The sequence below is a fragment of the Lissotriton helveticus genome, chromosome 5_1 (genome assembly GCF_964261635.1).
Source record: "Lissotriton helveticus chromosome 5_1, aLisHel1.1, whole genome shotgun sequence".
In the NCBI taxonomy this organism is placed as follows: Eukaryota; Metazoa; Chordata; class Amphibia; order Caudata; family Salamandridae; genus Lissotriton; species Lissotriton helveticus.
In genome coordinates this window covers 735,477,080-735,495,505 of record NC_136065.1, presented here as the reverse complement: position 1 = coordinate 735,495,505, position 18,426 = coordinate 735,477,080, and the positions used below count along the sequence as shown (strand labels likewise).

The following is an 18,426-nucleotide window of genomic DNA, read 5'->3' as shown; positions in this document are numbered from 1 at the left end:
TCAGGGTTCCGGACCTACAGCTCTACTTTTATGCCTCACAACTTCTATATTGGATAGAATGGCATTACCTCGAGTTGGAGAAACACTGGTTGTTTCAAGACCAGGCGGTAGCTGCTATGCCCCTACAGAGCATCCCCTTTCTTCGCAAGACAGATAGGCCACCCAATCTCTATGCGTCATATATCACGGTTACGATCATGGATGTTTTGGGATCGCACTAACATTGCCCATGACCTGACCTCCTTTCCCTCCCCCCTGACGTCCCTCTTTAATAATCCAGAATTTCACCCCGGCATTGACCCCAAGGCCTTTGCAGCATGGCGTCCCACTGAGTGCTGATCCCTCGGCCATCTTTTAGACTTAGAAGGGATTATTCTGTTCCCACAACTCAAGACACACTATGGCATCCCTAAATCGTAACGCCTACCCTACCTCCAACTCAGGCATTGAGCGCTTCAGCCGCACATCAAACAAGATGCTCAACGCCTACTAACCCCTTACGAAAAATGGTTTATCACCCACCCTTCCGATAAAATCATTTCCGACCTACACAAACAGTTGTTACTGACTTCTACCTTTACCTACAACGCTGGTCGAATGCGATGGGAGCCGGAACTGGGACGAAAACTTAGCCATAGGGAGTGGGATGGCATCTACCACCAGGAGGGGTCGGTTGATAGCTATCACACTGGGTGCAGCCACTCAGAATATTCTTTTGCACTGGCGCTCCACCCATCCACCAACACACTCCGGATGGCTAAAGAGGCTTGGCAGGTACTGGGAATGGAAAAGCTCACCATCACTTTAGCTGGCAAAGGGTCTGAATTTCCAGAGCTGTGGCGAACCTTCATGACCTTGCTCACAGTTGAATTCCGAGAATTGACAGGTCCCCAATACCTCAGACTTCTTCACCTTGCTGATACACAAATCCCAAAAGTTGGCTCCTCACGTAACCCCAAGCAGACACGCTGATTGCCTGAGCACTCATCCTTCCTTTCTCTCTTTCTTTTTTCCCTTTAGTGGATGAGGGGGTGTGTGCAGGGGAGGGAGGTAGAGTTGGGTTCTAATGTTTGTTCTATTTTCCCTACCCCCACTTGTTGCTTTTCCTCGAAGACCCGCTCCGCTCATCTTACTTTTGTAATGTTATCTCTTGCGACCCTGGTTACCATCATTGCACTATAGCTACTAGGAAAAGTAGTATCTTCCAACCCCAGGATGATATCAGGCCCCAGAGCCACCCTATCAAGGACCATGAGCCATTATCTTGGTGAATGTCAGATGAAAGCTTGTGGAGCTTCTGTATAGCAGAATATACATTAGGGGCGCGATCAGGGATGCAGACACAGCAGCTGCTACAGATGACGTGACAAGCTCCACCCCTATCTGCGATGATGATTTCTAAAGCCATCCGGTTTTGAAGAGCAACAAGTCTCGTAGCCTGAACCTCTACCGTAATAATGGTCAATATTCCTGCCTTCATATTGATAACCCCCTCTACCACCCGGGTGAGTCGTCTAATATTGAGGCTATTGGCCATCGGGTCCCAGAAGGGTAGGATACCCTTTATTGCCTCAGTAAACTGTTGCAGGGTTGTGTCAGTCTGATCTATGTCATCTGTGTTGATCATCTTCTTCGGGAAGCTAGGACACCTCTACGCTGTAGGCGTTGAGTTTTGTGGTAGATGGGAGGGGCTATATAAACTGAGGGAAGGAGGTATGAAAGGTAGCACCGCCCGGACCACCCCTCAGAGAGCCACACATAGCCACCAGCACCACAGACAAAATAAACATTAGGCGATGGAATCAAGGGCGGACTTTTGGGCATGTTCAAGATAGAAGTGGTGTTGAATCCACTCTCCCCACCTCTATGTCTCCTGCCCCTTGAACACAAAATGGAGCCAGTACATCTACCACTGCCAGGGGTATGGGCTTATCTTTGGTTACATTGCAGGCTTGGAAGGATTGGTAATATTCTGATACATTTAACTGGGAGAACCTGTCTCTGTCCATCTCTGTTCTGTTTGTCTTTCTTCCTCGATCTGCTGCCCTGAGATAGGAACTCAAGAATACCCAGTCAAACCGCCCACTTCCAGGGGTAACACCAGGTGGGACCCTATGTTGGGAATAAACATTCAATGTCAGGGAACGGAAACCCGGACATCTTTGTTCCAAGGAGACAGCTTGAGAGAACGTGCAAACCATGCTGAATAAGGTAAACCACCACTCGCAACTATTAACATAGGATAAGGGCATAGGCAACATGTTCTCACTTCGATGTGTGACAGAAGGTAGCAAACCACACACCCAACATTATGTCGTATTATAGGCAGCATGGGATTGAGGCAGTGTCTGGATAAAAACATTGTCCTTATAGGACTTCCGGTGCTCTTCCCTATGAGGCGCTAAGGTACCAAAAATATGTTCGGGGGGGCTGGTGTAGTACTCATCTAAGCATGTACATGGTATTTCTCTTCTAGGAAAAACATCACCCCAAGTACCAATATCAGGGAAAGCTACATTGTTGCAACAAACACTATTTTACTCTTTAGTAGACCAAGAGTACAAAACAGGCCCATCTGAAGTGTGACGCGGAGCCGCAAAGGGCTGCTCCTCATCATGGATAGGACAACCAAAAGGATACATTTATAAAACTTCAAAAGCAGATTATACACATTTTTTACACACGTTATACCTCTTTCAATATAGCCGCTGAAACTGAGGTGTTTTGTGCCTAACATGGCTTCCGAACTGCATGTGCCCATTAGACACTCTGGCTGTATATGCAGCATTGGTGTCTGAGTTTAGTAACGCTTGCATCTCTCCCCACGCGATTCCATCTATATGAAGGAGTAGCGCCTTGTTGCAGTGTTATGGTGGCAAGCTTGTGATACAAGCTTCACCCTTTACTTGTTTAAGTGGTTTTATTACTTCTGGTTGGGTTCTAATTTCAGGTTCACTAATTCAATATTCCATTTGAGTATTTTCTTTGTTGTCTATTGAAAGGTAGATGTTGTCCCCCCTTTCCGATCTTTTAGCCTGGATTATAAGGATTGCAATTGATTTCCTCCCAGGATTATTTTCAGTGGCATATTTATTGTGAGCAATATCTTTTGGATCCTATATAATATTTAATACAACCCTTTGCATGTTCATTGTGAGTAGCGTATTGATGGTTTTTTAACTCAGTTTTTTCACAGGTTTTGTTTGTTTGGGTGATTATTGCTCGGATTTGTTCTTGCTCTACACTGTGTGCCTTTGATCTACATCATGGTTTCATTAGTGGTGTACTTCATTATCTTTTTCACTTAATGTTTTTTAGACGTTATTTGTGTTTTTATTATGAATCATTCTGTCAGGTGTCATTTGACAAGGGTCTACATAATTGTTAAAAAAATCTGACACTTTGTCCTGAGGATGATCTTATGCATTCACCTGACAACTGGAGACCAAAACATCAACACTGTGATCCCCATGATAACTTAATTCTAAAGATTTGCAAATCCCTGGCTTTAAAGACGTTTTTCTTCTTATAAAGTGGCCTTTATTATTGGGTGATCACCGTGATACCTCGAATTACCATTTGGAATTTATGCTATTGTTTGGGTTTTACAACGGGAAAGTGTGATTTAATTATTTAGTGTGTTTTTTAACCCTTTCTTGGCAATTAATTTACCTTTTTTTGTTTAATATCTATTTGTAATTAAGAAATTGTACTTCATATTTTTACATTCAGAAGTACGCCCTGCATCTGATATAATCAATTGTTGAATTGCTATTCAATACATATGATAATAAGGAGACCTGATATATTGTATAAGGCTTTCCCTTAAACAAAGTGCTATGTATACATTTCCTCCTTTAGGGGATTCCTTAGTGTTTTTGATTTAACACCTTGCCCGTTCTGCTTGCATTTGCCAAGCAGGGAACTTGATTCATAAACCTTCCTGAATGACCCTGTGACAATTTCTCTTAAAAAAAATACTTCTCACTTTCTGCTATTTTGCACCATGTATAGTATTTATCAAAACGTTTTTTAGCTCCAATTTTATGCGCCGCCAAAATATTAAATTGGTATGATATCTTGCTGGAGGTTAAAAAACCCTACTAAGCAATGATTCATTATGTCAGGTCCGCTTTAAATACTAAGAAATTACACAGAGCAGGTAGTTGACAAGAATAATCAGCCAGTAATATATGTTTTAAACTATATTGATTGCGTGATTGTCGTTATTGTATTGATTATATTTTATATTGTTTCTATATTGTTTATATTTATTTTTTGTACTTTAATGGCCATTTTAGCTGAATAAAGGCTATTGATTGATTGATAATGTCAAAATGAACTTTTGAATAAAATATGGTGCTCAAACAAATCAGCTAGCATTACCATCCAAACAATTATTTAGCTTCCAGGCCCTAAACTTGTCACATGCATACTTTAAGGAATTAGTGTGTTTATGCTGGCATACAATAAGCCCTGGCTTGTATGTGACACATATGTACTACCAAGAAAGCCCTGTCACACAACACTGCATCTGACTTTCATCAGCCATCCTGGATGAGCCACTCAAGGTAAGACAAAAGGACTAGACCTTGCCCACAATATTCCCTTCCTTTAACAATTGAATCTGTTGACTCACCCATATTACCCCACCATCAACCAACTGGCAGTGCTCAGGAAGGACTAGCCAGTAATCCCATCCCATGCTAAATAGGTTACCATAAACTATCTAAAGGCAACCCTGTCCTCATCCCTCCATACTTCAGTGTTTTGAGTTGCACTTACAGCTCAGGAATGCAGACTGTATCACAATCTTCATTGTGCGCCATGTTGAACCAGATGCAGTCTAAAATGTATCGGATTGGCTTCAATATTAACACAGTCGCAAAACAATTAGAGTACTCCTACCATTCACCATTCAAACACATGGACTTGACATACACTCAGGGACACCAGGTCAGGGTCTTGGCATGACATGGAACCAGAACCTTAAACAACTGGACCTGTAGAAATTGTGTTCTTACTTTGAACAAATTAAAAAGCCTCTCCAATACGATGGGCTCCAAAATGATATGTTGGTACTACCATTCACAATACATGTTCCAAATGGCAAAGACTGAAGTTTTGGGTCTACTAGGGAACACTTTTTTTCTGCCTCTTCTGAGCCTCGGCCTCACTGTGCAAACTGAACTTTGTGCATGCTAGGCCAAAAGAAAAACAGGATACCAGTTTCACATGCATTATGGTGACACGGGGCAGGGGTGCTTGTTGGTTTAGCAAACAGTGGGCATTCCTGTCCCAAAAGAACTCCTGTCTCAGCTGATGAGCTCCTAACTAAGAGACGGTTAAAGATCGGTGTAGGCTACAAAATTCACAGTATGACTCACTTAAAGTGCTGAAATCATATTCTTCTTGTGACTGTCTGACAATGGGCCCGAATAGGATGTCTAGCAAATCGCCACCGACAGGCCATCAGTGGTGGTCCATCTGAAATCTGAGACTGCAGTCCGACTGCCACATAATGTGTCAGTCTGTCAGAGTACAGCAGGTGGAGGGCCCTACTGAAGCCTCAGACAGGCTCAAGCAGCCCGTCAGAGCGTCAGCTGAAGAGTAATCCCTACAATGGGGGCAGTGCCTATGGAGGCACCACCATAGAGATTACTATGTTCCTTTTCCTCTGCCTTTACATGGGGGTCCAACCGCCATGTAAAGGTAGTCGGAAAGGACTTTAGGGGCCCCTAGCAGGGCGCCTGTCCCCCATGAGCCTCAGCTATGGGGCCAGGGAACCACATGTGGTATCTCCCCCCAACATCCCTGTCCCCTGTATCAGGCACCACATGATGCCTGGCACATGGTGCATGGATGTTCGAAAAAATGCTCTTTTCAATTGTGGCTTGTGCTGTGGCCCTTTTCTGGTCCCACAGCATGACGCAATTGAAAAAAGGCATGTTTCTGATCGCCTTCAGGTCGGTTGCATTGTAAGAAGGAGGGCGGAGCCACCGACTACTTGCAAGGCGATCTCATCCCGATACGATGGAGGTCGGACACTTGTCCGACCACCACCTTAATGAGGACCTATGTTTTGGATTACTATGTCAAACCTGCCTCCTCACATGGTGAATCTTTTCAGACAGGTATGGTGTTGAGATGGTTGTTACTCACTTGATGCTAGCACATCACATCATGAAAATATTACTCCTCAATAGGAGTAGCCAATTATTCCATCAGGTTAGGGTGATGCAGATGTACTTCTTCAAACCATGCTGGGAAAAGGTACTAATGTTCAGTATACTCGTCAGTGAAATCCAGCTGAATTTGGGAAAGGTGGCGAGATGCATATAACCACTGTCCAGGTGGGAGATGACAAAACAAATTATTGTATTGTTGTTCTTAAGTCTTATTTCGAATGACAATATATTTTTCTGTGGAGAATAGACAGTTGATACTAGGCTGTTCGAGATTACTTGGCAATATTGCTTATGAATTAGAGACTGTTAATAAAATGTACCTAATTTCCTTTTTTTGGCATGTTACAATGTGAATTGTTTCAGGTTCCAACATCTGGGTCTGTTTGACACCATTGGCAAAAAAGTCGAATTCAGCCTTTATCTATTTCACTTTAAGTAGATACTCAAGATCCATGGTTGGAGAGGGAGGTGGTATTTGAGGTGCTGGATTTTTTTCTGAATACTTTTTTGTAGGGTATTGTTTTATGAGTCAGTCTTTGCACTGTTTATCACCAGATGTTGCTATTGCAAATTTAAAATGAGACACTGCCTATATTTTAACTTCTCAAAATATTCTTTGAACTAATATCAACTTAAAAATACTTAGCCTTAAGAAAATAGTATCTTCTTTCTCTCAAAACACTCATGTGAAGGTTCCCACAATAATCCATTCAAAGAAAAAACATTACCACATATTGTAATCCAATAATATTAACAATTCTGGCAAAAATAAACCAACCAAGAATAGAAAATCGAGACAAGACTATTCATCGGGAGGCCAAATAAAAAGCATTCAAATCTCATATGGAACTGTGCTCCCTGCTTCTCTCACAAAATTCTTCCACATAGTTGCTGACACAAACTTACTTTCTCAGCCTCCCTTGTCTCTTGCGCAGTACCTGGCTCCCTGAAACACACCATCATTACAGCCTTCCGACAAAAGCATCAGCTGACCCAAACATTCTGGAGCAGATTTACAAAAAACTAGTTTTGTCCTTGTGTGACATAGGTAGTAGCAAGGCAATGCAATAACTGGGAATTACTAAGCCACACAAAGCCACTTTATGTGGCATAGCATGGTTGAGTAAGTACAAAGTACTTGTGTTTAGGTGTTACGTGGATGGAGCATGGGCGTTCCCATGCATCCTCCCATATAGTTTGACGCAAACCAAGATATACAAAGACTTGTAAACCTGGGTTTGCGCCAAAATGGTGAGCCTACCCGACAGAGGCGTAACAGGGGGAAATATCTTTATTTATCTTCATTATTTCCTCTTTCCAAGTGTGCCGCATTCTGAAGCCCACTTAGAAAGTGGAATGTGCCTCTAAGCATTGTTTTTGTGCAGGAAGGTGTTGTTTTATCCACAAAATCAATCTTACGCTTGACATAGGCACCCCTGCACTGTGGTGCAATGGTGCCTGCATTGGTGCCAAGCAGCACACAGTGCACCAGGTCAAGGAGAGAGCAGAAATGCTTCACATCTTTGTAAATATGGAGCATTTCTGCTCGCTTACTTTCACGCAACCCAGTGCAGCATGTTGCCTTGCTTTAAAGTTACGTGAAATAATGGTAAATCTGCTCCTATATTTCAAAAATAGTTTTCAATTAGTGTAAATTCTGTTTCGCCACTCCTTACTTAAGGTGTTATTTATCACACATGATAAATAACGATACCACGGGGCATATTATTTATCATATGTGGTAAATAACTATCACAAGTTTGTGATGAATATCGTAGATTTTGGGTGTTTAAAACACCAAGGTGCATATTTACAAGCCACTATCGCCACCACAACATCAGTTTCAGTGATGTTGTGGTGGCAATAGGGGCCTCACCTTATTTACAAGGCAGCGTTAAAAGCCACTTAACGTGGCTTAACACTGTCTTGTAAATAAGGCCCTCTTTCCCGCTGTGCTTAGCGTGAAAGGGGTGGGCAGTAGGTGTTGCGGTGGGCGTTCCACCACAACACCCATTTCTTATTTACAAGGGCAGCATAAATAGGTTGCAGTGGCAAAATTAAGACCAGGAAAAACCTGGTCTTAAGTTAGCGAATCAAGGAGAAATGCTTTATTTCTCCTCGTTTTTGCTTTTTCCATGTGTGCTGCCTTGTGCAGCACACATGGAAAAAGTAAAACGCCTTGGATTGTTTATGTGTAGAAGGGTGACTCTTCCTGCACATAAACAGTCCTTTACCCTCATCGCTGCGGCGGCTATTCCGCTGCAGCGCTAAGGGGGAGGGGGACTGCGCGGCGCGCCCATGCTGGTGACGGAACCGCTCCGTCACCAGCCGCGGTTGAGCTGTGCTCATGACGGAGCGGTTCCGTCATGGCCCCGCCCCTTAATAGAACGCGCCGCGCAGGCGCGAAATCAGCGCCGCGCAGGCGCGTTGGGCGGGCATGACGGAACCGCTCCGTCATCAGCACAGCGCCACCGTGGCTGATGACGGAGCGGATCCGTCATCAGCACGGAAAGGGTTAATAAAAATGCCATTTGGTGACTTCCATGATTGCTGCATTACGCAGCGCACATAGAAGTGACAAAATGGCATTTAAAGATTGTTTTTGTACAGAAAGGGAGACCTTCCTGTATATAACCAATCTTTCCCCTGCACACAGACACCCTTGCACTATGGTGCAAGGGTGCCTGCGCTACACTGCTAAGTGTAGCACCAGTGAAGGGGGAAACGCAAGACTGCACCATATTCTCGTAAATATGGTGCAGCTTTGCGTTTTTCAATCGGGGGAGTGAGGCGTTAAGCCATGACGGCTAACTGCTCACTCCGCCACTTCAGTGGTGAATATATACCCCAAAATCCAAATGGTAAGTTAAAGACAGTTCAATTTCCGCTGTTAAATTTTGGCAATATGGACCTGTCAAGATATAACAACAGCTCAGGGGGCTTATTTATGAGCCCTTGCGTCACTTTTACCGCGCTGGTGCGTCAAAAAAAGTGACGCACCAGCGGAGTAAAAAATGTACCTTGTTGCTCCATATTTACAAAGTGACGAATCTAGGTAGATGCGTCACTTTGTAAACCCCTGCGCCACATTATACCTGCGCCAGGTATAATGTATGCAGAGGGGGCGTTCACCCGTAAAAAGCCTCGTAATAGTGACGCAGTGAAATCTATGAGATTTCACTGCGTCACTTTTAGGACGCTGTAGCGTCAAAATTTTGCGCCTGCCTCACAGCAGGCGTAAGACTGACGCAAGCCCTTTCACATGGGGCTTTCCCCATGTGAAAGGACGCATTGCTGGAGTTGCGTCACTTTTTTGACACACTCCAGCAATGCGTCACTTTTGCGCTTACAGATACGTCAGAAATACTGACGTATCTGTAACTCCTTGCGCAATGATGCGTCATACTGTAAATATGCTGCATCATTGGTGGTGCAAGGAGGGCGCAGTGAAAAGTGACGCATCGCTGTTTTCACGCAGCGATGCGTCACTTTTCACAAATGAGGCCCCTGGGGCCTTATTTATGAAGGCCTTGCGCCGCCGGTGCGCCACTTTTAAAATGGGAAAATGTGACGCACCGGCGGCGCAAGGCCTTCATAAATAAGGCCCCTGGTATTTAATGCATCCGATAATTATAGGAAGCATTAAATACAGCCAAACTCGTCATTCCCCCGTGTGTAAAAAGGGGTTTACGCAAGGTTCGGTGTTAATTAATCAAAACCAGAATGTACATTTTTAAATGCCATGCCAGTGAAAAAATAAAAATAGTAATGGACTTACGCTGTCCCATTTAGTAGTCCAAATATGTTTGTGTCCTCTTTTTCTTTAGAATACACATCATAACATCCAGAAATATCATCCCTGAAATCTGTGTGCACAACGCAAGAGTTATTTTGGACTTTGAGTTGCCGAATTCGGGGAACACCGAGCAATAAATTCTCATAGAAGATGAACGACTGGGTGCTCTGGTCCAAAGATTGATTGTTGTACCACTTTGTCCAATAAAGTCCGTCCAGCAGGGGACCTTGTGCAAACTGAAACAAGAGACCAAAAATCTGAGTTAATTTTAAGAATGTATTCATTTTTAATGTGACATTTTGTCAGTACAGTCGTAATTAAAATTGTACGTGATACTTTACATCCTGTGTTTGAAATATGCAGCTACAACGATGTTAAAACTCTACTTCATGATTCGTGTGTTATCCCTTATCTAGAAGGACACAAACCTATTTTTTTGCTTTCAACTTAACAAAGCGCATTGAAATGAATAGGCGTTACAAATAAATAAACATTACATTATAACTGGTTTTAGCTTGGCCCATTGTGTAAGTTTTACCATTTTAGATAACATTGGCCGGAGTTTAAATCTGCTAAAGAGAATGGGGAACGGGAAGCCAAGGAATTTAGAAATCTAGCCAAGTGCATTAATTAAAACTCATATTTTATAAACCAATGCAATACAGGCATTTGGCGTCAAAGCAGTGTGACACAGGAGAGGCGGACCTCTGACTACAAATTACCTGCACTGGCTGTAGTGGATTAGAAGGAAGAAAGGAACAACATCTTCACATTGAAAAGTAAAGCCATTTCACACTGTACGGAGGAGTTTCCTGCTCAGAAACATGTTTTGGATAATTTTTCTATAAAGCTTTATGAATGAGTTCAGGACTTTGAGTTTCATTGTTCGTAAACAGAAAACCAGTGGAGAGTTTTCAGAATGTGTCTCCTGTCCTATAGTCCCATCATCCTGACTGGATGATGAGTAGAGTGACCAAGTCCTTGTTTGGCTTCCAGTCTTCATAGAAGAGAAGGAACCAGTGCTCACTATGAAAAAGAAAAAAACAAGAGAGAGAAAGGTCGCAAAAGTATTGTTTAGTGGCCCGCAGATGGTGAAATTGAATGCCCTGGTTACTTACAGGTAATCTTCATTATGCCGAGTCCTAGTTTTCCTTGTCACAGTAATTGACGCATTCGCTTTAGCCACCCACAGAAACTTCAAAGTAAAAGTCAGCATACTAGCCTTCCATCCCTCCAATATGGCCACCTCCTACATCCACCAATCACATAAAAGGAGAAACCACCCCCCAGAACAACCTGCACCCGAAGTCACAGAAATACATGAAGCCCAGCACAACAGGACAGGGAGGGATGGATAACTATTCAGTGGCGAGGAAGACTAGGACTCCGAATAATGTAGTAACCTTAGCATTACCTCCTCAGCTGTCTTCCTCGCCACAGTAATAACGCATGAGCAGATACCAAAGCAAGCATCAGATTCATGAATGGCAAAAGAATGACAACACCAACAAGAGATTGCAACACCCTGTGTAATAAACACCACAAAGAAGTATACAACCAGGGACTGCTAGGCACAACAGCACCCAGCATTGATTGTTCAGCAAAAGAAAACAGAGGTACCAACCCCAACGTCCAGCCCATAAAGCCCAATAAAGGCATGAAGAGTAGACTAAGAGGCAGCAACACAAACAGCCACCATGGACACACCCCTAAAAGTGGCCCAAGACACAACCACCGACCTCTCAGAAGGCCCAGAAACAGGACACAACCACCATGGACCGCGATTCTCAAACTACCAGAAAAGCCAATGAGAACCAATGACAAAGGGTAGAAGTGGAGAGCCTCAAGCAAAACCTGCCAGGAACAAATGGGACAATAGGCAGTCCTCATTACAGAATGGCACAATCAGGGGCAACTAAACCAACAACACCTCCTACACAACCAAGAGAGGGAATAGAGACTACCCTACAGTAAGAGGCTCAGGTGAAAAAACAGGAAGCACCATCTGCACAGACCTGTGAAAAAAAATAAAGCCACTGAGGCACAAAAAGGAGGGTGAGCCTGATCCTGAGGCGCACCAACAACAGATAATCCAATACCATCTATTCACCTGGGCCCATAAACACACACACACTTAGTTGAGTAAACCGCTGGAGTTAAAGTTTATATAAATTTCTCTTCACACTTTTTCAATATTAGTTCTTCACTATTCCTGACTAATCTTTCACTTGATAAAAAAGTTCTTTCCTCTGGTCAATGGACCATTAGTTGAACTAGTTGATGGTGAAATTACATACATTCACTTATTCTTTACAAAATGTAAATAACCACAGACACGGGAAAGGTTTAAATCTTTATCTACATTTCAAATGCACGTGAACCATCTCAAATACACAGTGCAGTCACTGTCATTCATAGGAAAGAAAATTCAATTTAACACATACTTTGGATTCACGCAATGATCAATGCTCAGAAAGGGAGAGGACAGAGAGAAAAGAACATCTGCAAGTAGCACAAAATTATAATTACCAAGGATGGTGTGAAGACCAACCCCCTGGCCAAAGGGCTGGTAAGGATCCCCCTGGAAAGATCAGGCGATAAAAGGCTTCAGGACAGGAATCAGGACATGATAGATGACCTCTTCAGAATACCGACGACTGCGTCACACCCTTCTCTGACACTCTCTTCCTCCTCGAGATTCTTCTGCAATCTTCTCTCTAATCCTAATAATTTAGGATATCAGGCTCTGCATTCGATTCTTCATCAGCATCTCTCGCTGCTCAGTCAACACCCACAGCTTACAGCATCTCAGCATTGATGTCTCTGACTTCTTCTCTCTCTCTAACTAAATAAAACTATCTCAATGATACCTTTCGTTCTGAAATATACCACCCATTAATGTTTCAATATCGTAAAAATACTAAATCTGATTGGTCAGGCAAGGAGGGAAGATCATCACACCATGCTTATATGCCACTTTATTCTATCAGACCATTGTTCATAAACCCATCCCCTTAATTTTTATTCATTCTTTATTTTCCCACCCACATTCACATTTCATCTGCAACAATTGTAAAACAGTCTAGCATGTCAACTCATTCATTAAGCTTTTCACTGCTGGTTCTCAGGCTCAAACACTCTTCATCCTTGTACTCTTCCCGACCCTTGTGTCTTACTTCCGGGTTGATTTTTGGTGCCCATGCACAAATTTCACATGGCTCAGCTCACTCCAGTCATACACGAGAGGCCCAAATGTGCACTAGTGACAGTGGCGGCTGCTCCATTGGGGCGCGGGGGTATCGCCCCACTGCTTTCTCGCAGTGCGGGAAGCAGAAACATGAAATGGTACAACTACCATTTCATGTTTCTGCTTCTTGCACGGCGAGAAAGCAGAAGTGCTCGGAGTGCCTGGTTTGGGGAGGGCGGGTGGGCATTCCTGCTGGATTGCAGCGAAGGCGTGGCTAGCCCACTGTCTTTAGTGCTGACTGTTTGTTCGGCCCCAGGGCCGACTAACCCTGTCATGCGCAGTTGGGCACTCTCTCTTTTTCTCTATGTAGGCTGCATGCAGCCTACATAGAGAAAATGACTCCCTGGCCTACAGGCGCCCGGCTGGGGGCCGGCCGCACCAATCACAACGCTGCCATTGCAGCGTTGTGATTGGCTTAGGGGAGCTGGAGGGTGCCTGCCTGGTAAACGCGGGTCCGTCCGGGAGCAGCAGGAGCTGAGGTGGTGGCACGCGTGAGCTGGAGGAAGCAGTGGAATGAAGGTAAGTTTTCAATTTTATTTACATTACTGTCCCGCTCCACCCTCCCCCTACCCCTCCTGTGCGTACGGACCTCCCCCGTCTTGCCCGCCGAGACTAGAATAGAAAGGCCTGTCCACGACCGGTGGGAAATGCATTTTTAATCTGCAGCCTCCCTGAAAGAGTAGGATAATACCACAAAATCTGTGTCCTGAAGTTTGCTGAAAAGGCAGTGGCAACTGCTAAACCTGTCAAGTTGGCCAGAAGACCTGAGGGCACAGTATGCGCTGCGGTCTTTACCTCGTACGTCTTGAATTCTGACCCAGCCAGAAGTGAGGAAATGAATAAGAAAGGAGCAATCGTCTGAACGTCTCTTCTGGTCCTCAGCCCCCGGCCCTTGTGATCTCCGGCTCCCAGCCAGGATGTGCCTTGGACCTGGATTACCGATAAATAGACTTGGACCTGCCTTGATTTGGGGAAATTAACAAGCCACCGTTAACCCAGTTGTGTAAGGAAGGGCTTCTGTGCATGCACCTCCAAGCACAAGGCCAGACAACATGGACAAAGCGAGCGCGAGTGAGAGAGTCTTATCACAAGACTAGTTAAATCACATCAAGCCATTAGACAGAAAACTTCAACGGGTGACATTAAAGGGCGAGGAGTGAGTACTATTTTTCTCGCACAAACGGCACGAACTCTGGAAATGCGTAAGTTTAAATGTTGCGTATTCACGTGCAAAAAGACATATTTGTATCCTATAATTTTCTATACTCTTGAATATGTGAGTATTTTCTGCCTGCATATCCAAAACACCATTTTGTAATTGGGTACCAATAAGGACTTTCCATTGCCTGTCTTTGGTCTGAACTGCCAATATTTTGTGCGTGTCATTGCCCGTGTTGTTTACTTCGCACCACAAATGCCCTCCGCCCCTCCCCCTTCTCTCCTCCTCATATCACTCTGCTTAGTAATAATTTCCATGCCCAGTTGTATTTCTTCCCTGGTTCTGAAATCTCCAAGCCATCAGCAAGTAGGATAGTCCCAGTGAAATCTAATTACACAAAATCAGTGTTTAATCACGGCCCAGCATCCTGTAGAAAAATCCCTATAAAAATCGACTGCAATATACAAATATCTCTCCTTGTTTGCTTATTTATAGATCCCATTTTTGGCAGAGCATGCTCAGGGGTAGGGGCGGAGGGTGTGCAAGATTTTTATTTTTCATCCCTGTTGCTCGATGACAGGTCGTGCAATATACAAACATCTATTTATTCTTATGTCTTACTTTATAAAACACGACTCGCCTGTACGAGTGTAGCAGGGATGAAAATACTCAACCTCAAGGGTGCTCGACTTGAGTAGGGGGTGTTGATCAGTTTGGGCTGACCCTAATCCCCTTTTTGAAATGCAAAAATTATAAAGTTTTTGACAGCTGAGGACATACATACTTTGTACACACGGGCAAAGCTACTAATAGGTCTGTCCTTCGCAAGCAGGTGCAGTGTTATTTTTCTACATTCTATTTATTGCAAGCAAATGGCATCTAATTGGGCACCACGTGCACAGACAAAATAAACAGCTGGTATTTAAAGTTAATATAAACACAAAATAAAATACTTTATGCCAGTTTTGTCACATAAGATAAATTAACTGTTTTTAGGCTGAGGAGCTACAGTGCTGTACGACAATTGTTTTATGCCTCACCACTTTCAAATGTCACCAGCCGCCACTGACTAGTGATAAAGTCAGAAAGACAGATGTTACTGTAAAAAATAAATGGTTTCATTGCATACGTATCCCATACAGCACTAGGATGTCCTTAACAAGATAATGTAGACTTAAGATTTAATGATCCACTTTTCACCCACGCCAGGAGTTTTTGAACAAGATAGTGTGGACTTAAGATTTACTGATCCACGTTGCACCCTTGTCTGAGGTCCCTGAACATTAGATACATTATGGGGGAGTAAGTCTAACTCCATCACGACCTCGAAGTAAATGCGCAAGAATTAATATAAAAAGCAAGTAGTCTACTTGCCTTTAACTAAACTAGTGACCTAGTGGGTTTGTATGAAAATATCAACATCATTTTACATTACAGACAGTCATTATAATGGTAGGATCGTCATATCACAGTACACGATTTATTTTAAACTACATTTCCCATGAGTCATAGCAGTTTAATGAAGAACTGTCGGTCCAACTGTGGTTGCGCTAAAAACAATAAGGAAGTGCACGACTTATTACGAACTACATTTCCCATGACCCATGGTAGTTTAATGAGAATCTGGCGGTCCAATCGTGGTCGCGTAAAAAACAATAAGGAAGTACCCTGCTCGATCCGCGGCACCTCCCCAAACAGCCCGGCAGGCTGTTGGAAGTACCGACGGAGAGGTAAGGGTGTATGGGTGGGAAAATAATTAAGATTAACCCCAGAATGTAAGCGCGCTGTCTACATATCAAATGATGGTATACTTGATCGGATGAGCTGGAATTCGGATTGACTAGATGACCGCGCTAAGCATCTTGTCTTCCGTGTGGACCTTGGGAGTAGCAATACCATTATAAGACATAGGAAGTTTGGTAAATTATAGACTGATTCTGCGACTTGAGTTATCAGGTCACAGTGAGTGGATCTTAAAGATATCTGCCTCTTGCGCTGAGATCACATCTCTGAACTGAGTGTTTCGCATAACGAGGATTAGGTATGAATGAATCGATGTGTACCTAACCGATAGGCATTACATCCACGCCTAATGTGAAAAACCTTTTATAATAAAAAAAGTTTTTTTTTTAAAAACGATAAAAAACATGAGAATGCGTGTAAGAAAACGAACAACAAATGATAAAAATAACAGTAATTAAGAGTCGAGTTGGCTGATGAACAGCCTTGTATTGAAACAACCTGACACAAGATAGTCCCCCTAAGCACACGCATCGAGTAGGCGAGTGCTTTTGGGATTGAGCTTTACATTGATAAATAGTCATGTGTTTTCGTCACAACTTTCTAATATTTTCTGTAACACAGAGCGGTGCTTCAGAATCCTGAGCTGTTTGCCAGGTGAGGCGAGGCATTTTCCCCTCACAAATTGAGGTGAGTCCTTGTTACTTCTTTGAGCATTGGAGCGCATACTAAGGTCACTGTACCATATATGCTAACAATATAGCAATGTCTAAGTATAGCCCTTACTAATGATGGTGTTATCATATTTCATTTTTTTGTCTATGTGTGGACATTCTGGCGATTATATAATCTGACTTCCATACCTAAGGAGGAAAACTGTAAGTGAACAGGTGACATTTAGCATTATTGTTCACGAATGTCCTATTGTTAATTGTTTAATTCTTTTTCACATATAAGCGGTAGCAATTAAGCTTATGGGTCCTGAGGAAGCGGCAGGTACATATTCTGACCTTTATAAGTCCGCAGAAACATGTCGACCAGATTACCCATTCAGAAGTTATTTGTTTGAACCATCTGACTTTTTTGCACTCTATTGTTTTTATTTTTGGAGGTGCATGACTCCAGAATAAAGTTGTATTGCATGCACCATCCAATTTTATTACAAACACACTCACCTTTTTTCACTAATCACTTATGCACTGCTTTCAGTTACAAGTACAATAACAATCACCAGACATCCGTCTCCTTTCTCGATTTATGGAGACAGACAATGGACTACCTACTGTGAAGTAGACCAAATGATGTACTGGGCGGTACGAATCGTGTAACTGATGGACATTTTTCATAATGGGTATTTGTCCAATAGTTTGTCTTCAAAGTAATCCCTGAAGCAGACACATAGCCAGCCTTTTACACACATAGTTTTGTTTAAGACCCACAGTTATTCGTTGTTTTTTCATAAGTTTACTAGGGGGATATTTACTGTGCCTTGGTCGTTAAACTGCCCCTTGAACCCTCCCTCAATTGTATATATGCTTAGTTCATTGCATACCATCCATCTCTACTCTATCCCAATTTATTTATTAATTCTTTGCCCGCGTTAGCTTTAGTAAAATCACTCGATTTAGTTTCAAGCAAGCAGATGTAAAACACGCGAGTCTTCAAGACTCCATATTAGTACCTTCTGCTCACAAGCAAAAATTTCCCTCCAAGCGACAGCTCGTCATACTGCTTAGATGCAGTTGACGCATGCGCAATAAAGATTTCCTGTTTTAAAGCCATTTTAGAAATTTGTTCGAGTTATTCACGTTAGTAAACACATATGTAAGCTTCACTAACTCACGTGTTGGTGTTACACAGGCTCTCCAACCATCATGCCCCCAATGCGTGGCCGCTGCCCTCTAGCAAGTAGGGCAGCTGTAAATGGAGATAGGGGCCTGGCACTACGGTGCCCTCAGGCCCCCATGGGCTGGTAAATAAACGTGGCCCCCATCGTGGAGCGCACTGGCGCTTTAGACAAAACACGCCCACCTCATTGGAGCGGCCCGCAACGGCGGGTCCACTCAGAAAAATAGGCCATGTCCTGGGGAACAGAACGGGCCCCTCTGGCCCTCGGGACCCCCACTGGGGCCCTTAAACATCAATGTGCCCCCGTTGTTGGAGCGGCCCCCTATCAGGCATGGGCCGCTCAGGAATGTTGCACCGAGGCTGTACCTTGATACGCACCACAACCTAGAGAGAGCCCTTACTCACCGGCTTGGAGCTTCTCTCTTGCCGGTCGTCCTCCATCGCTGCC

At 43.5% G+C, this 18,426-nt stretch overlaps 1 protein-coding gene across 1 annotated transcript in view; it reads right to left on the bottom strand.

The window, feature by feature from the left end:
* The window catches only part of PKD2L1 (polycystin 2 like 1, transient receptor potential cation channel), a 2,231,834-nt gene that overhangs the window by 1,740,066 nt on the left and 473,342 nt on the right, over positions 1 to 18,426 (bottom strand). The window contains exon 4 of the mRNA XM_078641081.1: positions 9,967 to 10,220. Within this exon, the coding sequence (XP_078497207.1) occupies positions 9,967 to 10,220 (254 nt within the window). The remainder of the gene's footprint in view (positions 1 to 9,966; positions 10,221 to 18,426) is intronic.